Consider the following 26,487-nt stretch of genomic DNA (forward strand, 5'->3'; position numbering starts at 1 on the left):
TGCAGTTGCTTGCAGGTGCTTGATACTCAAAAGGTGTAGGCCCAGAATATAAAAAAAAACCCAAACAAATACATGTAAGACTATTAATACTTATAATAACACATTTCCCTCACAAGACTGTATGTAATGGACAGAAGCTCCCATTTTATGTACATGAAACATATTTTAACCAATGTAAATCCTCCAGTTATCTTGGCAAAATGTTCCATCTGGTTTGCTCTCTGTGCGTAAATTGCGCACGAAAGACATCTTCTGCAAGTAACTGAAATCAGTCCAGTCCTCAGCTGCTCAGCACATCCTTAATAAACTGGCAACTAATGGAGGTTAAACTGCAGATAATCTGCTTTACAAATAAAATGATCCAGTGTCCAGACGATTAAAAATCATCCCAACGACACACTGTCTCACGTTGAACGCAAAAAAAGACAAAACACCCCAAACAAAAGCCTCAATTAAGAAAGTCCACGGAGACGCAGAAGCTGATAAAACACGTCTGAGCTTCAGTGAGCCGGCGCGTAAAATGCTGCGTGTCTTACCATCCACGTTTGAGCCTGAAACGTGAACTTGTTTGACATGTTTGCAGACACCCCCCTCTCTCTGATGAAGGAGGGACTCTGCGACTTTAACATGTACAAGCTATCTGGTGCGCGCAGGACCTCCCCAAAAGTTCTGGGCATATAAAAGCCAAGCTAACTCATTTGTTTAGGCAGTAGGGAGTTTCTGCTAGGGTCTGGATTGGAGTTACGCACAGACCGGACCCTACCCTGTATGAGTGGTGTCTGAGGAGAAAAAAGGATTCCCCCTTGTCGCAAAGAATCTACATGTCTAATATTTAGACATGTTCAGCTTTGTGGATATTCGGTTAGCGCTGTTGCTGAGCGCAACGGTGCTTTTGGCGAGAGGTCAAGGCGAGGATGATAGTAAGTATCACTTTCAAACATTGATTTGAGTTGTTTTGGGACTGTGGCACCTTCAGGATGTGGAGAGCCCGCAAGGATGCTGATGGAAGTGATCGTCCTCTACATGACTCCAGTGCGCACAGATTGTGAGAGTTGTCAGGCGTTTTGGTGCTTTTTTGAGGGGAGATCTGCAAGCGAATAGGACTTTATTTAACTTTTTCCTTATTGTTTGCTGCTCCCAGACGTGCAGATACATGCTCATCATGCGTCCGCGCGCTGGAGCGCAAACCTGAGGGGAGCAGCTGCGCTTTCTCTGATGCGCAATGACAGGACATTGAGTTCAAAGAGAGCTGAAGGAGAGCACAAGCATAAAGGAATCTGAAAAATGGCAAATCCATTAAAGGAAATGAATAAATGATCAGTGTTTGGCTTGTAAAGTAGTTTCCCCCAGTTTTAGACATAAATTAAATCGAAATTCACAGACATGCGCCCAAAACCTGTAGATTCTGGCGCTTTTATGTATTTTTCACAATAGTTTTAACATCAAAGCATCAAAAGTGAGCTGACAAAGTTTGCTGATGATCAATTAGAGACCCTTTAATCCGTTTTGAGGTCATACATTTGCACTAACGCTAAAGAATTTCACTGAATTAAATAAAGTTTTTATCTAGTTTGCGTTAAAACTGATTTCTTAGCTGGAAAAAAGGACAATGGAAAAATCGCCTAAGTCTGACGTCGACAGTAAAAAAAAGTCTAGACATCAATTAATCACCCTGCAGAGAGAAGGGTGCGGAAGATCAAGTTTAGTGGGCGAGCAGCGCCGCTCAGTGGTTCAAACTGGAACTGTGCATCCATCCTCCAAAACCTCCAAGGCCCAAGCACACATCCAGCAGCCCGAAATATGATTGCACCCCCTTAAATTTTCCACACATAGTTTTCAAGGAGAAAATCTTGAACTTTATCTAAACAAAATGTTGGAAAGTGACTTTTTCCAGCTGTTGCACACCAAGGCCTGTTTCCTAACACTACCTAAATACCTCCTGCAGACAGACATTGAGGTCATTAGAGGCTCTATTCCTGCCCACAAATTAGTCACCAAACACCAGATTTTGCAAGAGTTCACAAATTAAAAGCCATTTTTGTGACTATGCCACATCTGGATGAATCTTGCTAGAATGGCACAACTTGAAAAATGGGTCTAAAATGCCTTTTTTAAAAAATGATGGGAAAACTACGTAAAAAAGGCAACAAGTCAAAGGCTAGATTACTTTTAAGTGTCAAAACTGAAAGAACAATACATTTCTTCACAGGGAAATTAAAAATAATAATATGCTGTTTTGCAGGCAGACTCTGGCGTCTTATCTAAGCTGAAATGGAAAAAAATGTTTTAACTTACAAAAAGTTGGTGTAGAGGTTGCCGTAAATTTAAGTTGACTGAATTTAAGAAGATAACTTGATGTAATATTGTAATCATTTAACTTTTTTTTCCTAATACACTCAACTTAAGATTTTAAGGCAGCATGGACACAAACTTTTACAACGTATTGTGCACATCTGGTTCACATATGGTGCGTACCTGCGCAGGTGTGCACCAAGGCTCAATTGCACATTCTATATAATTCACTTTCTGATGCAAAACTTGATTTTTAAGACATTTTAAGACTTCTTTTGGATATTTATGTAACTATTTATGGTTTTGTTGTTACCAAACTCACTGTGGTCCTCTCCTCTCAGGCACATTCGGCAGCTGCACATTAGAGGGACAGTTGTACAACGACAAGGATGTATGGAAACCAGAGCCCTGCCAGATCTGCGTCTGTGACAGTGGAACCGTCATGTGCGATGAGGTGATCTGCGAGGACACATCTGACTGCGCCGACCCCATCATCCCAGACGGAGAGTGCTGCCCCATCTGCCCCGACGTCGAAGAGGGTACTTCACCTTCATCCTCACCAGTTCTTTTAGTTTTTTGGCGCCACCTAGTGCCTCCACACGTCATGTCTGATCATCATGGCCCTAATGGACTGGAGGCCCTAAGCCTGCCTGCTCTCCTGAGGATTTTTCATTCGCTTTGGATTTTACCTTTTTATTCCACTTTCAAAACGCAATCAGTGGATTATACCTGCTGTTTGGCGAAGCCTGGCAATGAATGTGTAATTTTCCAGCTTGCCTTCCTGTGCAGTGACCCTGCAGGGTGCAGCACACGTCACACATCCCAAAACATTGATATTCCTCCTTTTTACACCACAGATGATGTTTATAGCCAATTTATATACATGTTTTCCCCCATAATTTAATGAAGTACTGCCTTAAAGTAACCCCCGACACTCAGCCTGGACCTAAACGTTTACATTATTCTCTAAATGTTATTAATATGTCTCTCATAAATGTTCAGGTGCTGACATTTTCTTTTTTTCTCCGTTGGTTCTGTAGGACCCCAGGTTCCAGGCGTTGATGATCAGGTATTTTCCCCTTTAACTTTTGTTTGAAATTGTTAATGTTTGCATATTGGTGTCTCTCTGGAGATGCTGGCATGGCCCAGTTTAGTCATTATGCTTGCTTATATTCTAGATGATATACTTGTTTATATTTTACAGTCTGAATGAAACATTGCAGTGTAGCTGTAACTCCGTTTTTCTGTCTCTCCGTAGATAATTAAGGGAGAGACTGGCCCCAGGGGAGACCCGGTAGGTTTCAGTTTACTTTCACTCACGCTTTTTCAGACACTGTTTCTGTACTCAACTGCAAATGACTGTGTTTTTTGGATTAATACTTTTAAATATTTGCTAAAAGGACAAACTGACAGTGGATAAGAATAATTGGATTCCCTGTTGTGTTGGTTATTGTGTTCTTTTCAAAACAATTTATACTATAATTCAGTACAAATCATGCATTTTTGCGGCATTGCATGTGTTTTATTTTCACGTTTTTTTTAAATATTGTTTTTTTAGTTATAAATTACACCAATTACTAACTAAAAATGTGAAAATGAACACAGTGGTGTCCAATATTTGCTCAAAGATTCGCTACAAACTCATCTATTTGCTGGTGAAGCTGCTGTGATGTAACTTTTCCCGCTGACCTTTAATAATTAGGTCACAAGGTCAACAGGTCATCAAAAGTTGAAAGGTCACAAATTGGTTTATAAAATGCTGACATAACATTAAATAAGTGTAACAACAGCAAGAAATGCAACTTGGAATTAAACTAATTTTCAACGTTTTTTGCAAACGTAATGCAAAATCAGCATTGCTACACTTTCAATTTTTTGGACACAAGCGGAAAAATGATCAGAAAATAACGAACGAACAAATCATGTGACAGACATCACAGAATATGCTGACATAGAGACGACAGTGCAGACTGATCTGCTTTGTTTGGGCTCTTTCTGCAGTCAAGAATAAATCACCTAAACCTAAATATTTATGTGTGTGTCTGACCTTTCTGCAGGGTCCAGCTGGTCCTCCTGGAAACGATGGACTGGATGGACAGCCTGGCCTTCCCGGACCACCCGGCCCCCCTGGCCCCCCTGGCCTTGGCGGAGTAAGTTCACAACATCCGGGAAATGTCAGATTACGTTTTGCAGAGGAATCCAATCTGTTTACAAACGAGATACAGCTTTAAGAAAAAAAGGTATCAGTTGCACCAAATAAGCCTTGATTCTGAGGAGAAGGCAGGCGAGCAAGTGGGAAAATATGTATTTCAGCACCAGGTGTGCAGACAGCGCCCTGCCCCTCAGACTGAGGTCAGGGGAAAATGTAAAATATGTTGTTCTGATCTGGCCAGTTTATCTGATCAGTGACACACAAATTTATACCGTTTTGGCGTCTTAAATTTAGATCAACATCTGTGCTACAAGATCAAGTATGTGCTTCCTCTGAGAAACGCTCCCTCCTCTGCTGGAACAGAAACCTTCACGCTGTAGCATGTGACTCAAAGTAACTTTTCAGATGTCCTGTTTGTGCCACATTAACTCGCAGAGACTAATTCCTCTCTTTATCGTCTCCTCTTGCAGAACTTCTCTCCTCAGATGAGCTACGTCGACCACTCCAAATCCAGCGGCCCACCCCAGCCCGGCCCAATGGTACATTAGCTTTACCTTTAATGCTAAATATGCAAAAATATCCAGTTTGGAGTAATAATTATGAAGAGAATCTTATGGTGTTTTTCCTCTGATGTTCATCAACAGGGTCCCATGGGTCCTCGTGGTCCTCCTGGACCCCCTGGCTCCTCTGTAAGTCACCCTTTAACAGTTTCATTTCGACATTTTCTTTCATCTTACATCTGAGATAAATGGATAAAAGTTAAAAACGATGTGTTAATCTGCTGGTTTTGTCGTCATTCAGGGTCCTCAGGGTTTCACTGGACCCCCTGGTGAGCCTGGTGAGCCTGGTGCTTCTGTAAGTACACTCAAATTGTACAACTAAATAAACATTTCTCTTGATTTATTTTCTGTGGTGAAGATTTTAGCTTTGTCCACATTAATGAGGCACAACACTCTGCCATATTTCTTATTCTGTATTCCTTTTAAAATGTCACTTCCTGTACTTTTTTCCACTTCCTGTTGTCATCACTGACCCACTGACACACTTTTTGCACAAACAAATTTTTTCCATTAATAAATAAACACTCCCCCTCACCCCTTCCTCTTTTCTTTTTAGCATGGTGAATATACTGTATAGTGAATCTTCACATTTACTTCAATCAGTCATCGTGAACTGCTAATTCAGTGCTAATCTAGTCTTTCGTTGCTGTTTTTTAGGGTGCCATGGGCTCCCGCGGTGCCGCTGGCCCCCCTGGAAAGAACGGAGACGATGTAAGTGATTTATTGATTATTTTTCTACTACTCTGTAGTGCAGTTATATTCATGTATAACCTGAGGAAATTTGATTTAATTTGTCTTTGTAATGTTGTTATCCTTCCGATGTCTGTCATAAATCGTACTTTGTTAAACGTCTGAAAGGTGCCACACTAACCTTCTCTTTGTGCGTCTCCAACAGGGTGAGCCTGGCAAACCTGGTCGCCCCGGTGAGCGTGGAGCTGCTGGCCCTCAGGTGAGTGAAGCCCACTGAGGGCAAAGGTCAGGAGATGGCAGAGACCTGTTGGTCAGAATGCACACAAAGGTCATTTCTAATACGTTTTCAGTACTCAGAACACCTTCCTAATGCAGAAAAAGCCTAATATTAAAGTTTATTACAGAAAGTTATCATGAATAACATATTAGCATGTTGATTTTTTTAACATATGTCTTGTTTTCCTCCTGCAGGGCGCTCGTGGATTCCCTGGAACCCCCGGACTCCCCGGCATCAAGGGACACAGAGTGAGTTTAAAAGCACCAAATACATACAAATCACCAATTTCAACTAGCTGTGACGCTGTGGCTGAGCTCAGGGTTGATTCTGTGCGCAGGGATTCAGCGGTCTGGATGGAGCTAAGGGAGATGCTGGACCCGCTGGCCCCAAGGTAGGATATCGAACTGCTCACCAAACGTCAGCATAAACTAAACCAATAATTCACTTTGAACCACAAAATGCAAATTTCTCATCCTTCACTGTTATCTGTCGACAGGGAGAGGGTGGTGCACCTGGTGAGAATGGCGTCCCCGGAATGATGGTACGTTTTTGTCTCATTTTAATCGATTTTTTCTACATCCCTCTGAAGGTCAGGATATGTATAAGGTTCTTACATCATCAAGCTAATATTCTGTCATTTTTTGGGTCTTTTTTTAGGGAGCTCGTGGTCTTCCTGGTGAGAGAGGCCGCCCTGGAGCTCCTGGCCCCTCTGTAAGCACTGCGTAATATTTCATGTTAGTCCATACTTTGAGTAAAAATGATTCCTGTTTGATCTTATTTCCTCTTCCTTCTTTGCAGGGTGCTCGTGGTAACGATGGCAACACTGGTGCTGCTGGACCCCCTGTGAGTACTGATTTTTCACAAAAGCATCTCATATGTTTTTTTATAATTTTTGTGTGTTTTTTTTTATTTAGTTTCATTTTCAATGTAGCTAATTATTTTTTCTTTACTTTCTTTATTTATCTGCACAATTTCTGTGCAGATCAACCACTCAATAAAGGCTTATCTTTTTTTAAATAACCTTAATTTAAAGAGGTTTTTTTGCATTTATATAAATGTTTACACACATACTGAAATCTTAGTCATATCAAACTATTTAAAACTGCACGATGACATCATGGCCTTAGGCTATACTGAAGGATTTGATTTGATGCACTGCTCTGTAGTTTAACTTCAAAGATGTCTTTGTGGATGTCTAACGTCTCATGTCTTTATATTTCAGGGACCTACTGGACCTGCTGGTCCCCCTGGATTCCCCGGTGGTGCTGGTGCTAAGGTAAGTCTCCCAAAACATTTTTCATGATCCATAAATTTGACAAAGGTTATGCAGCTGGCTTGCGAGGTGTATCACCCTGATTCACCATTTCATTCCTAAGGAAACATAATTGCACTATTTTATGGAGTGTGTCCTGCAGACAAGGCTTGCCGTTGCAGCCATGGCAGTATTTTGACTCAATAGCTTTTCACTTCCTTTATTATCCACCTGACTACTCTCTCAATATCCAAATAAATTTAAGCCCAATCACTCCACTCAGACTGCAGCTTATGTTGGTATATTTGCAGAATCAACATCCAACATGTAACAGATACACTACGCTCTAAACCGTCAAACATTAGCCAGCAAAGGTGTTAAACTGAAAATAATTGGCCTAATACTGTGGAGCCCAGGTATCCACTGTAGCCACCAGATGGCATCAGTAGACCTCTAATGGCGCCTTACCTCCAGCCTCCCACCTTAGCCGAACTCCCCCAACCCTAAATCTAAAATTTATATGTAATATTCACTACAGCTGCGCCAAATGATCATTTTCAAAAAAGATTTATCTGCCCACTATTCCACTATTTTCTTGAGTGTCAGCAAAGTATCAAAAAATAGTAAAACTCTATGTGGTTGTCCTATCGAAAAAGGGAAAAAATACAGATATAATGATTTTTAACCAAATAACAAAACAGTTATTTATCAAAATAGTTGCTGATTAATTTTCTGTGAAATGCCCAGTTATTGCAGCTTTAATATTTAATTCATTGTGAAGTCACACACTCATGGGTTATCCGGAGGTCAGAAACTGGGTTAAAACAGGATCAAATGACTCTCTGGATATGTGCAATGAACCAGTTCAAGATTAGTCTGGTGTAGAGCTGCACAGTTAAATGCTATCATTATGCTATAATGATAAACACATTATGAAAGATTGCAATATTGCACTTGAAATACAGTAACAACATATTAAATTACATTCTGTGTGTAGGCGCTATTTAGTCTGCTGTGTGCCATGATGTTCACTCTCTGGCCAATCAGACAGAGCTATCGCAGTTAAGCAGGGTCCAACAGTAAGGACTGCCTGATGGCCTGAGCCAGTACAAAGTCTGTATGAAATAAAGCAGTGTGCACAACCCCAAAAATCTTAAATAATATATATATAGAGGTGCACAGTTGTGATGAGGATTGAGAAGCAACTCACAAATAAATTTACTTATTTAAGAAGAGATATGAGAAGATAAGATATAACTATTTATCCTGAGGGAAATTGCTGCTGTAGAAGTGTCACAAAGACAACAAACATGGCAAATGAACAGAATATCATGATAAAAATAATATTATGAATAAATCGAAAGAACAGCAAACAACAAATGGTTGCGTTTCAGCTATCATCATGCTGATGATGACTTTATAGATGAAATGCTTCTTTTATATATACATATTTTTTGTACATTGGACAAGGAAATACTATCAGCCAATTGCCCAATTGGTTCAATGCTCGAGAAAGCGAGCTGCTCTAAAATCAAAGGCGTCACATGAATAAAGACACAGGCACACTTGTTGCCTCATAGATTAATTATTCATGAGGAAGATATTGAACATTGAATACCGCGATAACGATATTATCGCAATATTCAGTGTTATCGCATATCTCCTTCGTACTGTACAGCTCATGTTTGGTGACTCTTTTCTTGCTATATTTGCGCTTAAATGCCTTCAAAATCTTAGTGCAAGCTTTATTTTGCAGAAGTGACTCCCACAGTCATTAATAAACTATGGCATCATACCACAGTTCATACAGTACTTTTGTAATGTAAACAGTCTTGGTGTTGATGTGCCAATAGGGATTATTTTTTATGATGTATAATTTATTAATAGAGAAACTTACAATATTCAAGTTGCAGATTTCTGAGATGTTGTTGCTTCCCCTCACAGGGAGAGACCGGTCCTGCTGGAGGCCGTGGAAACGATGGACCCCAGGGAGCCCGTGGTGAGCCTGGTAACCCCGGACCATCTGGACCTGCTGGAGCTGCTGTGAGTTGATACTGGATGTTTCTATGGGCATTTATTTACACATGAAAAGAAGAAAAAAATTATAAACATTATTTCCTTCGTCTCTCAACAGGGTGCCCCCGGATCTGATGGTTCCCCTGGTGCTAAGGGTTCTCCTGTAAGTATTATACTCACTGATCATGTTTGTTCTTCACTCCTGCTGCACATGAAGCGTCCTGACGCCCCGACTCTCTTCTCCCACAAAAGGGTGCTGCTGGTATTGCTGGTGCTCCTGGTTTCCCCGGTGCTCGTGGTCCTGCTGGAGCTCAGGGAGCTGTTGGTGCTCCTGGTCCCAAGGGTAACAACGTGAGTAGACCACTGATTGTGCGAATTTTTAATATCACCACAAAATCTACTTACGGCCATGAGTAAATGTGTGTGTTTCTGCCAACAGGGTGACCCCGGTTCCTCCGGTCCCAAGGGAGAGCCTGGCGCCAAGGGAGAGCCTGTAAGTTTTAAAAAAAATAATACAGGGTTCAGTGCAGATCGTTGAAAAGGCATTGATTCCATTAATCTAAAAATAAGGCCTTAGTTAGCATTAAAATTGCTCTTTCAAAAATCTTAAAAATGCTTCGAAATACAAGGTTGGATTTTTATGATTTTTTTCTGCCTTTGCATTGCAAAAGCTAAAAAAATGGGTAACTTAAACACTAAATAATTATATAAATAAAATCATCACCAAAGAGTTATATTTTATGTGACAACAAATATTTAAAAAATAAAATAAAATTCCCCTAACCTTAAGTAATTGATGTTGGTAGTTGTTTTTACTTTTACCTTCAGTATTGGCTACTACAAAATTTGTTGTAAATGTCATTCAAAGTGGCTTTAAAAAGTTTAAAGTTTAAATCCCACTTGCCTTAAGCTGCAGGAACCCTGTAACATTATTAATTTACAGTTCTGTTGGATTTTAGGAAATAAGTGTTTATAACGACCTTGCTTTTGTTTCCAGGGCCCCGTTGGAGTTCAGGGACTTCCCGGACCCTCTGGTGAGGAGGGCAAGAGAGGAGGACGTGGAGAGCCTGGTGGTGCTGGACCTCGTGGACCCCCTGGAGAGCGCGTACGTCATTCTTTTTCTCACACAAACTTCTGCAAGATACTGTAGTTGCATCAAGAACAAAAAACTTTGATCGTGTTTAAGATAACATTGGGAACAGCCATATTCATTTCACACTGTACTGAAATAACAAATAATTACCCAAATTCACTCATATTAGTTTCAGAAAACCTTCTGCACATTTACAGTACGTTAAATTCCCAGGGGGATTCACCCCCGATACGTGAGCATTTACACCACAGTTACTGACGTGGTCGGTGTCTCTGTCTGTTCCTTCAGGGCGCCCCTGGTGCTCGTGGTTTCCCTGGTGCTGATGGAGCTGCTGGTGGCAAGGTGAGTTACCCAACAAGTCCTCGACGTTTTCACACCTGACACCAGAAAACGGACATTAGCGAAGCTTTAATTCCATATGAAGGGAGTCAAAATGACCCAACTAACCAGTGGTGGAGTGTGACTAAGTACATTTATTTCCATTTTATGCAACTTCTACTCCACTACATCTTAGAGGCAAATATTGTATATATATTGTATATATTAAATATACAAAATATTGTATATTTATTTAACAGCTTTAATTACTTTTGGACATATTTAAAAAAAAAATAATTCTGTCCAGTGAAATCCATGCATCGCAATTTTTTTACTTTGATTTTGATTGTTTACGATAAATTTAACAATGAAGAATTGTTATTATTTTTAAGTCCAGGTGAAACAAAAATAAATGTGTAATGTCACACCACAGAAAAATGTGTTATTAACCACCTAGCTAAATGCAAATTAAAAAAAAAGTCGCCAGGTATATAAAATTAGGTTTCAAAATTGTACTAAAAAATGAGAAGAGAATGCTAAAGGAGCTCATAGCATTATATTATACACTGAGCAATGAGCAACTTGTTAAAATATGTTAAAAAAATTAGCAAGAAAATAGTAAAAAAGTACAAAATTAGCAAGAAATACATTTTTTTTAAAAAAAAGTACAAAATAATAATGTGTAATATATAATAATAAAAATCAAAATAATTCTTTGGAAAAAATGCTTAAAAATAATAATATCTCTGTAGCACAATTTTCAGTATATAATTATAAATATTGTTTTGTGCACAGTTTTTCTTATTTTTAATATATTTAAAAATCTATTGGTATCTTGGTATCTCTCAAGGTCCAAAGGTGAAATGTGTCTGATCACAGGACAAGAAAAGTGATGTTGATCCAAAGTTTTGAATGCCATAATCACATTAACATAAGCAGAATATTCATCGCTAATGTACCTCTAAAATAAACTCTTTAAAAGCCCTCTTGGATCAGTCAGAAAATGCATCGTCACAAAGGCAAAATCCTCCTTTTTTCTGACACCATGAAAACTTTTTAGAGATACTTTCAGGACAGCAATGCTATAAAAATATGATGATCTTACAGAATATGATCTGATCAGAATATGTATCGTGGATCGAACTACCCAACAGTTTATGAAGGGGTTAAAAGAGTAGAACCATAAACATCTAAAGCATTAAAATGCAACATTAATGCAGCAGTAATCCCAAAACAAAAGAAATAGTAAAATACTGCAGTCATTATACTTAAAATTTTACTTTTCACAGTGTGTATTAGTGCTTTTACTTACGCAAAAGTACTTCTTCCACCACTGCAGAGATATTTCAGGTCACCTTCTTGTGCAGATTTCTCCTGACTCTCTCCTGCTTGTATGACAGGGAGGCCCCGGTGAGCGTGGTGCCCCCGGCTCTCTGGGAGCTCAGGGAGCTACTGGTGAGACTGGAACCCCCGGCGCTCCCGGTGCACCTGGATCCAAGGTGAGTTCTGCAACACAGTTTTCCACAGAAACTTTCTTTAATCCTGTGCATATCTTTGCATCTGCTGTTGTCTTCATACTTACTGAATGACCCCCCCTCCGCAGGGTATGACTGGTAGCCCCGGAGCCCCCGGCCCTGACGGCAAAACTGGACCTGCTGTAAGTATGATAGTCTTCAGTAGTTGTGGCTTAAAAGCATTTATCATGATAGGAGAGATTTTTTCTCAGTATTCACCTGTCCTCTGATGATCTTTAGGGTGCTCCCGGACAAGACGGACGCGGTGGACCTGCTGGCCCTGCTGGACCCAGAGGACAGCCCGGAGTTATGGGATTCCCCGGACCCAAAGGACCTGCTGTGAGTTAACAGCTCCACTCATTTTATTTTATTTTTTTCAAAAAGAAATCAATATGACATAGTAATGCAATATTTTGGTGGCAATATTATAAATACTCTGGGCAAAGTTTCAATTTTTTATCACATAAAATATTAATTTTGCAAATACAAAAAAACATTTAGTCCACTAGATACATTTTGCTGTAATAAAAATGATTAAAATAAGATAAACAGGCTTTATCTTGTTAGATAAAACACATTGACAAAGTTTGCCTTTGGGCACAGGTGTAGATTTCTGGGGGTACACAGGGGACACACCCCGCCCAATATTTATGACCATCTGTCCACACCATGAAAGTAGCAAAGAACTTTTATTTTGATGGAATTTAAGACAATTGTACCATAAATTGCTACATATTTACAATTGAAAAAAGGTAATAAATCTTTTAACAATGTATTGCAATATATAATATCACAATATTTAATAATATTGTGTCATGACGTACTGTCAGTACCGTGATAATATCGTATTGTGGGCCCCCATCTTTGCAGTTAGAAAACGTCACTCAAATATGACATCAACAAGAAATGTAAACTTTAGTGTTCAGATTATGTTTTTAAGTCATCATAATAAAATCTAATATGAAATACTGATGCAAAATCCCTCAGACAGCAGATTCAAGTTTGGACTTTGTTCTTGTTAACAGGGTGAGAATGGAAAGCCCGGAGAGAGAGGTCCCGGTGGTGCTGCTGGCCCCGTCGTAAGTATTTGTTTTTTGTTTTTTTAAATTTTTAAATCAAACTCTACCAGAATAAAGTATATCAAAATGAAAAAGAGCATAAAATACAAGTGATAATTGTTAATGTTTTTGCTCACAGGGAGCTCCTGGCAAAGATGGTGATGTTGGTGCTCCTGGACCTTCTGGTGTTGCTGTACGTATCTTAAATTAAACTAAAATATGAGTTAAACAACAACATAAAGGTGTTTTTAAGGTTTCTCATCATTTCTCCTTCCTGTTCAGGGACCTGCTGGAGAGAAGGGAGAGCAGGGACCCGCTGGACCTCCCGGATTCCAGGTAGGTTTTTGATGTATCTCAGCATCTTGAGTGCTGTCTTTGGTTTTGTTGACATATTTCTGATTTGCGACACAATTCCACTTGTTTACACTAAACCCTTCTTCCTTGTGCAGGGACTCCCTGGACCCCAAGGTACTACTGGTGAGACTGGCAAGCCTGGTGAGCAGGTAAGAGTTGCCCAAATCCTGACTTATTTTTGCTTGTAAGGTCTCCATATATTATAGATGTTTAATTTTAGTGTAAAATCAAACTGCTGAACATGAAATTATGTAAATTTAAAAGTATTTCTAGGTTTCAAGATTTCTGTTTTCTTGTCCTAAATTTAATTTCCTCTCTCTTTTGTTCAGGGTGCCCCTGGTGAGGGTGGACCCCCTGGCCCAGCTGGCCCAAGAGTGAGTACATCCTGCATTTCAGAAGCCTTCGTTCATCAAAAGTTCACACTGTTTACCTCTGGACTTTGGCTGAAGCAGTCCTGACCCATGTGTCCCTTCTCTCCTTTAGGGAGACAGAGGTTTCCCTGGCGAGCGCGGTGGTAACGGAATTGCTGGCCCAACTGGTCCCCGTGGTTCCCCCGGCCCCGCTGGTAACGATGGAGCCAAGGTATGTTGAAAAAACAACTTCTAAAACGTGGAGAAATTGTCAAACAGCTCCTGAAATGACAATCATAATGCCAACAAAAATCAGCTACCAACAAGCACCAACATGTAACAGGCAAATGAATATGAACTCAACACCATAGTAGACAGGATTAATCCGTTAAAGTTTTTACACCTTAGGAAAGTTCATATTTTACATGAAGATAATGGGAAACCTTTTATTTATAAGACTTCCTAGAGGAGTCATTTTTGTCATTTCTATTTTAAATGACAGCATGTTGTCTTTAACCGTTTAGTCTTTAGTCTGGGGTTTAGAACTTTTTAATTTCACAAATCTTCAGTAAGAAAATATGTTTAATGTCATTATGTCGAAATAAGGTTCTGTACTCATGATGAGGTCTACTTTACTGATATCATTTCTTGGGTAATATTTTCTTGTATGAGTTATTCACATATGCTGAAACCATAAGCGGAGATATCAGAGGGGACGCGGGGGACATGCCCCCTTAAATATTTACAACATGTGCAATAAAAACATGAAAGTAGCACTTTGATACACCATAAACAGATGCTGAAAAGGCACAAATTTGTGCATAAAATATCATCAAAATTCAGGACATTAAGTGTTTGATGCTTGAAATTTCTGGCAGAGGACCCCTAATGTTTAAACAAAACCTGCACCTTTAATGTGTCAGCTGATCGATGACATCATTACATGTGGTCCATCTGGTTTGCTTGCTTTAGGATATGAAACACTTCAAATATCCACATTCATACACATTTATAGCTGAGATAGTCAGAAAAACAAATTGTCTATTATAGAGAAATGTATCACCTGATATGAGAATAGAAGACTTTTTCCTTTTTGTTGATTTTGCTAATCACACACATGCGCACTCTCCTCGTTGCCAAGTGATCATCCATTTACATTTAAAGGATATATTTACTGTGTTCAACCCAGACTGTATTAAAATGTTGCTTTCCGTGAGTTACAGTTATGAATAGCGGTTTAACTTTCGAGTAACCAACCAATCTGCTGCAAGTTCAACTTCAGTCTGATAGAGTGGTTGTTGAGGCTTTTTTGGAAGAGGGGCAAAGGGCAGTGAAAAAACACAAGTTAGAGAAGTACTACACCTACATGGGAGTAGGCAGAAATTGGTATACAGATAAAACAAAGAAGAAAAAAATCCGGTACAACAGTATTCTTGCTGAGCGCGATTATTGGGAGCACACGTGTGTATGTTTAAACATTAAACATTAAAAAAAATAAATAAATAAATTCTTTTCCAGTGACCATCCATTGCACTGTGAGGCATCTAAAGAAAATCAGATTTTTTTTCAAGACATCCTTTGTTTTGCTTTCCTCCATGGTTCTCCATATAGAGACAGGTGACAATTTTAAGGAAAAATACCAGAACAAACATAATGGAGAAACATAATAAATGCAGATGCTTCTCCACTGCAGGCGCACCGCACGGTGCAAATAAACATTTGACATCAAGTCATCCGCTGTGGCATATGGAGGGGGGCACAGGGGAAAAACACCGCCTTGATATTTATAACATGACAAAAAGGTGCATAAAAATTCACAAGAATGCAAGAAGTGTTTGCTGCTCCAACCAGCCAATCACCACTGCTCTGTGGCACGTATAAAACTACTCAACAGGACCAGTTAATTCTGATTTAATAGACTTTAAAAGAGGGTTTATTGTTGTGGCCCTGATGACAGAACTTACATCCTGTAGTGTTTTAACAGGAGCTGAAGTGACATCTGTATTTAGATCTTTGGGAAAAACATCAGTAAACAGGGCTGGAAATGGAAGTCGACAGTGCACATTTAGTGACGTCAGTGCTTGTGCATTAGTGCAATACGTAGGACAAATTAAGAATGTCAATGCAGGACATGATCAGACTGTTACATGGAGACGGGTATTATATAGTGGGGTTACAGCACATAAACACATTACTATAAAGATTAGTGAACTTTTGAGAGGTTTACAGAGATTACTCATCCTGCACCATATTCTCGCCAATGGGAGAGTGCATACTTGGCGTGCATCAAGAGAACACTACAAACCCAAATCTAAAAGAAAACAATATATTATGATTGAATGCACATACAGACATTGAGGCGAACACTAATTGATTATAGCTTTTAATAAGGTCTGGGTTAAAAAACAGAACTGTCAATCCTTTAGATCTGTCATCTTGACTGAGAAACTGTATGCACATTTACCTAAAATTGTTGCACATTTCAGTGCATTGTTTCACTTGCAGCTGATTGATTATTATCAATAACTAATAATACAGTGTGTGTGTGTGTGCAGGGAGAGCCTGGTGCTGCTGGTGCCCCCGGTGGTATTGGAGCCCCCGGTATGCAGGGAATGCCTGGTGAGCGCGGAGCTTCTGGACTCCCCGGAGCCAAGGGAGAGAGAGTAAGTATCTCACCTGTCTCTGTGAAAATCTATGATTTAAGTTCACTTTTTCCCCCTTATTGGCGTTAAAATTTTGACCATGACAAAAGCACTTATTGTAATATTTTTTAGAAAATAAGGGAGGGAAAATAATTTCTTTAATTACACAAGCAGGTTTTATTTCTTTCATTTAAATGTTTTGTCAAATATTTAGGCAATTTAAGAAAGGGGAGCAGATGCTTTTCTTAACTTACAAGTTAAAATCAAACATATCTTGAATGCCCAAATTTTGTGGGATGCCACAGCAATGACGCAAATATGAAAAAAACAAAATTGTACCTCAACAATGCCATAAAGTTGCATTAAATTTTGTAATCAATCAGCTAAATATAAACTAGCAATTTGGGCAACTAAGTAAGGATGTGTAAACTATTTTAATATCATAATATGACATGAGTTTAATGCACTTTATCTCCTCAGGGTGATGCTGGAGTCAAGGGAGCTGATGGCGGCCCTGGAAAGGATGGCGCACGTGGTCTGACTGGTGCTATTGGTCTGCCTGGACCCCCTGGTGCTCAGGGTGAGAAGGTGAGACTGGGTTTTAACCCATGAGGATCAGTAGTTTCATGACCTCTGCTGGGTTGCTTTTTTGCAATCACATGATTATCTCGAATAGTAACAGCTCTATTTTTATGAACTTTATGTCTGGATTTTTGCTCAACATTGATTCCTTGGCATAGTATTTTTGCGGTAACACTCACGAAATAACTGCTGACCCGTTCGTCTTCTCCACTTCTGGTTTTAGGGTGAGGCTGGTGCCATTGGTGTTGCTGGACCCACTGGTCCTCGTGGTGCCCCTGTAAGTACGCCTACAAACACAAGATATACTTTTTTTTACTCTTTGTATCTTAAGCAAATCATATGCAGAATAACATGTCGTATTTTCAATTAAAACTTCTCTTAATAACCTCGACAGGGCGAGCGTGGAGAGACTGGACCTGCTGGACCTGCTGGATTCGCTGGACCTCCTGTAAGAATTAGATTTTATGCCATTTTCTGTAAATGCTTTCAACGATGCAGCACTATTTAGGATTAAGCTGACACATGAATGTGTTGAACCGTTTCTCCCCTTTCCCATCAACCTCAGGGTGCTGATGGTCAGCCTGGTGCCAAGGGAGAGACTGGTGACACCGGACCCAAGGGAGACGCTGGTGCTCCTGGACCCGGTGGACCTGTTGGAGGTGCTGGTCCTCAGGTGGGCCGCTGATGCACACTGTAGAATAATTGTGGAAAACACTCAATGCAGTTAACTTCACTACTGTAACAATATTTTCGTTTCATTATTGATGGCAAAGAGAATTAATCAGGAATTTTATGAATAGAAATCTTTGCATATGGACAAATTTATTCCCATTTTGCTAAAATCTTTTTGTTAATTTGTAATTGTGCTTAATTTTTCCGTCAACAGGGACCTGCTGGACCCACTGGACCCAAAGGTGCTCGCGGTGGTGCTGGACCTCCTGTAAGTATCTCATCAACATGTGAGATTTTTAACAAGTAAGACCACATAGGTTCCTGCTGGGGATGAGCATTATTTTATTGTTCCAGCACTCTCATTAACCCTTTGGTACCTGAGCAAACTGATTTATTTAGAGAAAAAAAAAAGTGGGGAAAAAAGACCAATTTGGTACAAATGTCCCGCAAATGTCAATAACTCAGTAAAATGTTACAAGAAACTGACTTGAAGAGGAATGGGGAGATATTTTTTAAAAATATTTTTTAAATATTTTAAAAAGTAGGAAAAACTAGGTTTTTTATAACCCCTAAACCAATTTGCCCAGGTTTCAAAGGGTTACATCATTATTGAGTAATCCCACAAAACAAATAAGACATAAGAAAACATAAGATTGGGGTCTTAAATGAATGCCAAAGACAAAATGCGGGTAGTGGTTAGAGTCAGCCTACCCTTCTGTGCTGTGCAGAGTATAGAGATTGGCTTTGATTCGCAGGTTTAATGTTACGTGCACTGAACATTAATTTTGTTTATTTTGTCAAAATACTTCCAAATACTTATGTTTTGGCCTCCATTCAAGTTAGATCGAGTGATGTCTGATTGAAAACGTTATCTATGGCTGCGCAAATCTACAGATACACAATGATAGCAGTTACATCACTGCGTCCCGTACAAAGAAGTTAATTTCTAGATAGACACAGGTTCAATTTACATTGATACATGTGCTTTTCCACAAAGTTAAAAAAGAGATTACTCTATATGGTGAACGAATACTGAAATCCAGATTGAGTACTCGAGTATTTATAGCCCATCCATAGTTCCTACCCTCTAATACAAACCACAGGAGCGTCTCCAAAATTAGCACCCGAACCAGTGGCAGCAGATCAGCACAAAAACAACACATATGACTATTAACAGGCACAATTTTAAACATTTAGTTTACATTGTTAAAGTGTCACAGTTTTGTAGGCAACAAAACTACTTTGATTAGGGATGATAAAAGATAATAGTTTTTAGTTCCAATAAATGCATTTGTTACCAGGCTTGAAAATGACCTGTTACTTAAACTACTAACTTAAAAGAAAAAACACTTTGAGCGTCTATTTCAAAGTTGGTGCGCAGGAGAAGGACAAGCAGAAAGCAACTTGCAGACAAACTCCTTGTCTAACTTGCAAAACTAATGATTTTAGTCCAATGTTTTGGTAACTAGACCTTCATTATGCAGACTGAAACACTGCTAAAAACAATTATTTTTGCAGGGTGGGGCTTTGTCTCCAAGTTAATAACACTGACTTTTTGTTTCACGTGGGTCACAAACAGCAGTCTCCTGGGTCAAAGTCCTATGTTTGTTTGACCCATCGATCCTGACCCTCTCTGTACGTGGACTTTGTCGCTCTTTATACCACACCACCTGTCTTCCTCCTTTGCTCTCGTTATAATAACTTTGGTCCTAAAAATAATCCTAAATATTGGTGGTAATAAGCTGCTCTTACAAACGACCTATGGTGTCGTTTTTTGGGTTGTTTGTTTTAAACTTAATGTGTCTCTCTGTGTGCGTGTGTAGGGTGCTACTGGTTTCCCCGGACCCGCTGGAAGAGTTGGACCCCCTGGCCCTGCTGTAAGTTTCTCCACATAACCACAGTCTGATATTTAGTCCGTTTGTGTATCAATTTCATTCACTGACTTGAATCCTCTGCATGTCTCCAGGGAGCTGCTGGACCCCCTGGACCCATCGGACCTATCGGCAAAGATGGCGCAAGAGGAGGTCGTGGTGAGACCGGTCCCGCTGGTCGCCCTGGTGAGGCTGGTGCCGCTGGAGCCCCAGGACCTGGCGGAGACAAGGGATCTCCTGGCGCTGATGGTGCCCCTGTGAGTGCTCCAGAGTTTTTTCTTGCAGCTTAAATGATCTCTTTTGAACTGTGAGCCTGCTAACTGAGCTGTTCTGTGCAGGGTGCCGCTGGTATCCCCGGACCCCAAGGTATTGCTGGACAGCGTGGTATTGTAGGTCTCCCTGGACAGCGTGGAGAGCGTGGTTACGCTGGTCTCTCTGGACCTGCTGTGAGTATTCGCCATGATCTCCTTTGTGTTTATCCCTTTGAGACCTAAGCAAATGAATTTCTTTCAAAAACATGGGAAGAAGGCAATGAGCAGCTTAGGAGGAAATTACCAAAAAAAAGGCCAGGAAATTAGAAAATTACCTGAAAATTAGCACAAAAAATAAAGTACAAAACAAACAAGGAAATTACTTCATAATTTAAAATATGCAATTATGCTAATTATAAATGTAGTTATTGTTTAGTTTTAGTTATAGTAAAGCTTTTTTTCTTTTTTCCCTAGACATTTTTCCCAAGCTTTGTCTAAAAATACTTTTCTTAATCTACTAATTTCTTGTAATTTGTGAAACATTTCTTGCCAAGTCAGCTCATTGCCTTTTTTCCATGTTAAAAGAAAAAAATATTAAAAGAACCAATTTGCTGCAGGCTCAAAGGTTTTAATATTTGTTTAAGGCGTCTCAAGGCGGCACAAGAAAACTGATGTCGATCCATGTTTCAGAGGATTAAGGACAGGACAGTATTGTACAAATGAACACAAATCACAGAACTGACCTCTCGTGTTTTTCTTTAGGGTGAGCCTGGAAAGCAGGGACCTTCTGGACCTGTTGGTGAGCGTGGACCCCCCGGACCTGCTGGACCCCCTGGACTGTCTGGTGCTCCCGGAGAGGCTGGTCGTGAGGTGTGACACCTGTAACATACTTCACACGCACTGCATTTATCAGCTATTGTTGATAAAATTTCTGATCAACCGTTCTTGCTGCTCTTCCACAGGGATCCACCGGTCACGATGGTGCTCCTGGTCGCGACGGAGCTCCTGGCCCCAAGGTAAGCCTCCTCCACTGGATTCCTGTCCATCGAGCCTCAAATAATATGTAAAAACTTCTAGCATCATCTCACTGGATGTTTGCCCCCCATAGGGAGACCGTGGTGAGGCTGGTATGGCTGGACCCCCAGGACCCCCTGGTGCTCCTGGAGCCCCTGGTGTTGTTGGCCCCTCTGGCAAGACTGGTGACCGTGGAGAGGCTGTGAGTCCACCTTCCTGCTTGTTTTAAAAAATGTGAGAAAATATGTTACCTCGCTCTACAGCTATGATTTTTCAACTCTCTCTTTCCTTCAGGGTGCTGCTGGCTCTGCCGGTCCCGCTGGCCCTGCTGGTGTCCGTGGTCCTGCTGTAAGTTCATTATTACATCAAATAAAGATCGTTTTTGGGGATATCGATCCAGTCTGGTTGACTGATGACATGTTGCTGTCCTTTAGGGCCCTGCTGGTGCAAAGGGAGACAGAGGAGAGGCTGGTGAGGCTGGAGACAGAGGACACAAGGGACACAGAGGATTCTCTGGCATGCAGGGTCTGCCCGGACCTGCTGTAAGTTTCAAAAGTGATTGAGAAGCAAGCAAACGTACATTAGGCAGTGTCAGCATTATTTATTAAATACATAATGTATAATATTTGTATTATTTTGGCCTCCAGGGATCTGCTGGAGAGAGAGGACCCGCTGGTGCTTCTGGACCTGCTGGACCAAGAGTAAGGACATCTGTCTTACAAGCAGTTATTCACCCAAAATTAAATTTAGTTTGTCTTCTGCAGCACTCTCAAAAAAAATGGTAAACACCCTCCCCAAATAACAGTAGTGTAGAGCCTGCTGTAGAACATAATGAAAATGTCGGCAAGAGTACATATGTCATAATTATTGGCAAATTTACTCAATTCCAAATACTGTATTTGTCCCTCAAGAGGTAATTCGAGACAAGTGAGCCTGCAAACAGCAATGCACAACCATTTATACACAAAGAAATCTAAAATTACAAATTTGAAAATTAGTTAGAATGATAGATGCGAGAATTAAAAGCAAAAATATAACAGGTGTAAAGGTTAACATCAAAAGTGCAGTTAACAGTTATACACATGGACATAACAAGCACAAATTCTTCTTCTTTAGACAAAAACTTATTTTTTGTGGGGGGGCGGCGTTGATGTTGACCTTTAATAGGCTGGGAAAAAATAAACATACATTGTAGGGGAACACTCATTTTTAAAATATAAATCTTAATTCTTTTTAATTTAGAAGGAAGCTTATCTGTGATAGTTGAGACACACCTGACCACAATATTATTTAATGAATTTATCCAAAAAAATGAAATCCAAAATGAAACATTTACCCACACTTGAGCAGCATTCCCACCTTTATTTGAAAACAAGGAAGTGAGACAGGAGTCCTTAGGGTATAGCTGACCTCCCTAATGCCTGACTAAAATATATTTTTTAGAGATCTGACAAAATTTGGATTATATTATATGGATTATATTTACTTCATATATAAAAGTCCTTTAAAAATAATGTTTTACTCCAAAAACAGAATTAGTGTGTTGTTAGGTTACCATTTTTAAGGCTTCTTTTGGTAGGACATGATTTGTCCAAATGCTGAAGAATATGTGCTGAACTGGCATTTGCTCCATAGGGATCTGCTGGATCTAGCGGCTCCCCTGGTAAGGATGGCATGAACGGTCTGCCCGGACCCATCGGACCCCCTGGACCTCGTGGTCGCAATGGAGAGATGGGACCTGCTGTAAGTTGCACTACGATCTTTGTGTTAACTAAATACTTGCACATTTAGACACTTTGAGTGTGTCTGAAGTTTGTAAACTCCCTGGTGTCTCCAAACAGGGTCCTCCTGGACCTCCTGGACCCGCTGGACCCCCTGGAGCTCCCGGCAGTGGATTCGACTTCGTCAGCCAGCCTATTCAGGAGAAGGCACCCGATCCCTACCGTGGCGGCCACTACCGTGCTGATGACCCCTCTGTTACCCGCGATCGTGACATGGAGGTCGACACCACCCTCAAGACCCTGACTCAGAAGGTTGAGAAGATCCGCAGCCCCGACGGTACCCAGAAGAGCCCCGTCCGCATGTGCCGCGACCTGAAGATGAGCCACCCTGAGTGGAAGAGCGGTGAGTGCAGATCAGAGATGCAGCTTGCAGATAAAGTTTAAAGATGAGCTCAGGCTTAAACTGTTTGTGTTCCTCCGTTTCAGGCATGTACTGGGTTGACCCCAACCAGGGATCCTCTCTGGATGCCATCAAGGTCCACTGCGACATGGAGACTGGCGAGACCTGCGTCTCACCCAGCAAGACTAGCGTCCCCATGAAGAACTGGTACCGCAGCAAGAACGCCAGAGATAAGAAGCACGTCTGGTTCAGCGAGTCCATGACCGGTGGATACCAGGTGAGAAAACGTTCTTATGCTTAAATTCGTCCTCATGACGTGTTAGACTGTATAATAACCGATGCACCCTTATCCTTCCTCCGCTGCGCAGTTCCAGTATGGCACTGATGGAGCTGATGCCGAGGATGTCAGCATCCAGATGGCCTTCATGCGCCTGATGTCCAACCAGGCCTCTCAGAACATCACATACCACTGCAAGAACAGCATCGCCTACATGGATGCCTCCACCGGCAACCTGAAGAAGGCCCTGCTTCTCGGGGGATCCAACGACGTCGAGATCAGAGCCGAGGGCAACAGCCGCTTCACATACAGCGTCAGCGAGGATGGCTGCACGGTGAGTCCAGAACCTTAGAGAGAAATAGCTAAAATCATCCTTTAAAGTGCAAAATTTGGATTGTGCAAAAGCATGGGAGTAGATTTCAGGGGGTGCAGGGGACATGCCCTCTTAATATTTAGAAAATGTGCATTTGTCCCTTATTTATCTCCTATATATAACATAATGCCTAGGAGATGTTGTTCAAATGAAACCTTTGCCCTTGTGCACATGTAAACAACTCCATTTTTTGTGGACAATGTTGACCAAACTATAAGTCTTCTTATATGTAGAAGATAATATGTATGGAGATATTCTTCACACAAAACCTTTGTGCACAGTCAACTTCTTGAGCAGTTTCTTACCTTTTTTCCTTTTTGTTCCTCTCCACAGTCACACACTGGCGCATGGGGCAAGACAGTCATCGACTACAAGACATCAAAAACATCCCGCCTGCCCATCATTGACATTGCTCCTATGGATGTTGGTGCACCTGATCAGGAATTTGGCGTCGAAGTTGGCCCCGTTTGCTTCTTGTAAAAAAGAAAGAAATATGGACATGACATTGTTGTTTTTTTTCTAGCAGTCATCTCTAAATCCTTTTTTCTATGCATTCAAAACTCATTCGGCTGCCATTGGTCCACATGCTTAAAAAAACCACTCAACTGAAGACGATGTTTGCGTTTTGCCAATCATGAGAAGTTTTTCGGGACTGCTACTTCAACCACAAGGACACTTTAAAAAGAATCTTTTGTTTCCACTGGCAACAAGAATATAATATATACTTGTGTAAAATTTTCCCCTGGAGATTGAGAAAGAAAAAAAAAAAGATCAACACACACGAAATGAAACACAGGTGACTTTTGCCATTTTCTACCACTGCGGAAGGACATTGAAAACAACAAGTGATGTGTACCATTTTTCTGGTGTTAAATAAATTGTAAAAAGTGTGAAGTGTCTTCTTGTTCTAAATTCTTGAAAGAAAAAAAACACCTGCTCAGACAAAAACCAGCAAAAGAGCAAAAACAAAGAAGCTCACCTTCATATGTAGATGGCTACCTCATAACAAGAAGTCACCCCAGTTTTTTTTTCTTAAATGAAAAGGGTATATTTTACACGAGTCTATGTGGGGCAATCAGAAACATTCAAAGGTGCTATTACCATTACGATGAGGTCCAGTTATTGGTGTTTGATGGTGAAACTCTCACTGTCATACTGTAATTATTGCCACTAATGCCTGCAGAACCTTTGGTGCTACTAAATTGACTCTTGTTGTCTTCGCAGTGCAATTGTTTTCTTCTTGAGTGTTCTGAAAAGGTGATCACTGCAGATGTAATGCATGCAATCATGTCTTTGTAGATAAAAACCAAAAGCAAGTGACTCTGGTTCAATATCATTTCCCTGCACATTTGTTCAGTGTTCCCTCTGTCTGTTTGCCCCCCTGTGGAAAACTCCTCTTCACTAAAAAAGAAAAAAACAGCACACATCTCCCACCCTGTTGTTTATGTTGTTTTTGTTGATGTCTTTCGCGAAGGGTTTCTTAAAAAAGAATTTGAAGCGGACCCACTTTCATGGTTTAAAAGAGAGATTCTGTACTTATTTTGTACATGTATAATAAATTGAGATGTTTTTAATTATTTTTGGGTGCTGAAATAAAGCATGTGAAGTGGTCTACTCAGTGGCTGAGTTTTCACTGTCCTGTTTTGCAACTGTTGTGAAACTGAAATCAGGTGTTAGGACAGAAATGCTCCATACACTGATGCTGCACTGCACATTTTCAAAAAGACAGAGCGACAGAGCAGGGGACCATACATGTTACACCGAAACAGAGGTCAAAGGTTCAGGGATCAACTGTTCCACAGCAGTTGCACTGAGTACATTTCTGTTAAGCAGCAGTGAAAACAAGGCCAATATCCAATAATCCAACCTGGCTTTTTTTCAGCAATATACACAATATCTCTTTTTTTGATAATTAAATCTTTCAGAAATCTGACCTAAACTGACAGAATAATCAAATGTTAATTAGACATGCGTTGATTGCGGTTTTTAAGTCACTTGTCTTGCTGTTTTATCCAACAAGCACTTAAAAATAGGGAACTGTATTTGCATGATAATGACGTTTGTGTGTGGAAGATGTGTTGGACCTGATGAACTCCTCAATCTGATGATGACCAGCGACCTCTTCTGGATCACAAGTGCAACAACAAATAACTCAAAAGGATGGGAAAAATGCTGCTACACTGCTCTCTGGTGGTTTGACATTTTCAGGGTTCACTTTCAGTTTCTGGGTTCTGAGAGGCAACGTTGGACAAGTTTTTCTCATATGTAGGAGATATTATCTCCTTTGTAGATAATAGGAGGTATTAACTCCTGTGTCTGATATCAAAGCTGATAATTTGTCATTCTGCTTGTCTCCATTTTATATAAAACGGTCTTGGGCAAACTTTTTGCTTTTTGACCTCTTCATGACACACCTCCAGAGTTTATCTCATATGTAGGGGATTATTATTTCCTAAGTAGGAGATAATGTAATTTCAGCAGATGATATGTCGTTCTACTTGTTTCCATTTTATGTAGACCAGATTTTAAAAAGCTTTTTGCCCCTCTGCATGAGACAATGGCAATGTTTTTCTCATATCATTCTGCTCATTTTTGTTTTATTTTGACCATTCTTTTACAAAATTTTTGTCCTATGATCCCCTCACGAGACAATGCCAAAGTTTATCTATGTAGAAGATATTATGTCAGACCTAGAAGATAAACTAAAATAAATAAATAAAAGATCACCTTGCCTCTCAGGGCTTCTGTACTTCCATAT

The 26,487-nt window shown here is 40.3% G+C and overlaps 1 protein-coding gene across 1 annotated transcript; it reads left to right on the forward strand.

The window, feature by feature from the left end:
• Nucleotides 1–712: 712 nt before the first annotated feature.
• Nucleotides 713–24,619, forward strand: col1a1b (collagen, type I, alpha 1b). Its single transcript, XM_042507418.1, has 51 exons — nt 713–920; nt 2,634–2,831; nt 3,333–3,361; nt 3,551–3,586; nt 4,350–4,442; nt 4,915–4,983; nt 5,089–5,133; nt 5,246–5,299; nt 5,662–5,715; nt 5,900–5,953; nt 6,166–6,219; nt 6,309–6,362; nt 6,468–6,512; nt 6,629–6,682; nt 6,770–6,814; nt 7,194–7,247; nt 9,168–9,266; nt 9,358–9,402; nt 9,492–9,590; nt 9,679–9,732; nt 10,237–10,344; nt 10,621–10,674; nt 12,051–12,149; nt 12,254–12,307; nt 12,405–12,503; nt 13,190–13,243; nt 13,362–13,415; nt 13,505–13,558; nt 13,672–13,725; nt 13,906–13,950; nt 14,060–14,158; nt 16,482–16,589; nt 17,049–17,156; nt 17,374–17,427; nt 17,545–17,598; nt 17,716–17,823; nt 18,037–18,090; nt 19,646–19,699; nt 19,789–19,950; nt 20,032–20,139; nt 20,707–20,814; nt 20,907–20,960; nt 21,053–21,160; nt 21,253–21,306; nt 21,393–21,500; nt 21,606–21,659; nt 22,594–22,701; nt 22,800–23,082; nt 23,166–23,356; nt 23,448–23,690; nt 24,063–24,619. Exons 1-51 carry the CDS (start codon nt 839–841, stop codon nt 24,207–24,209), a joined length of 4,359 nt encoding a protein of 1,452 aa, XP_042363352.1. The 5' UTR covers nt 713–838; the 3' UTR covers nt 24,210–24,619.
• The last annotated feature ends 1,868 nt before the right edge of the window (nt 24,620–26,487 follow it).

Source organism: Plectropomus leopardus, chromosome 19 (assembly GCF_008729295.1).
Source record: "Plectropomus leopardus isolate mb chromosome 19, YSFRI_Pleo_2.0, whole genome shotgun sequence".
NCBI lineage: Eukaryota > Metazoa > Chordata > Actinopteri > Perciformes > Serranidae > Plectropomus > Plectropomus leopardus.

Excerpts from the sequence above, each read along its gene's own strand:
- col1a1b (XM_042507418.1), top strand. The coding sequence starts at position 839 with ATGTTCAGCTTTGTGGATATTCGGTTAGCGCTGTTGCTGAGCGCAACG. Across the intron at positions 3,587-4,349 it reads CTGGCCCCAGGGGAGACCCG|GGTCCAGCTGGTCCTCCTGG; the intron begins GTAGGTTTCAGT and ends ACCTTTCTGCAG. Across the intron at positions 22,702-22,799 it reads ATGGAGAGATGGGACCTGCT|GGTCCTCCTGGACCTCCTGG; the intron begins GTAAGTTGCACT and ends GTCTCCAAACAG.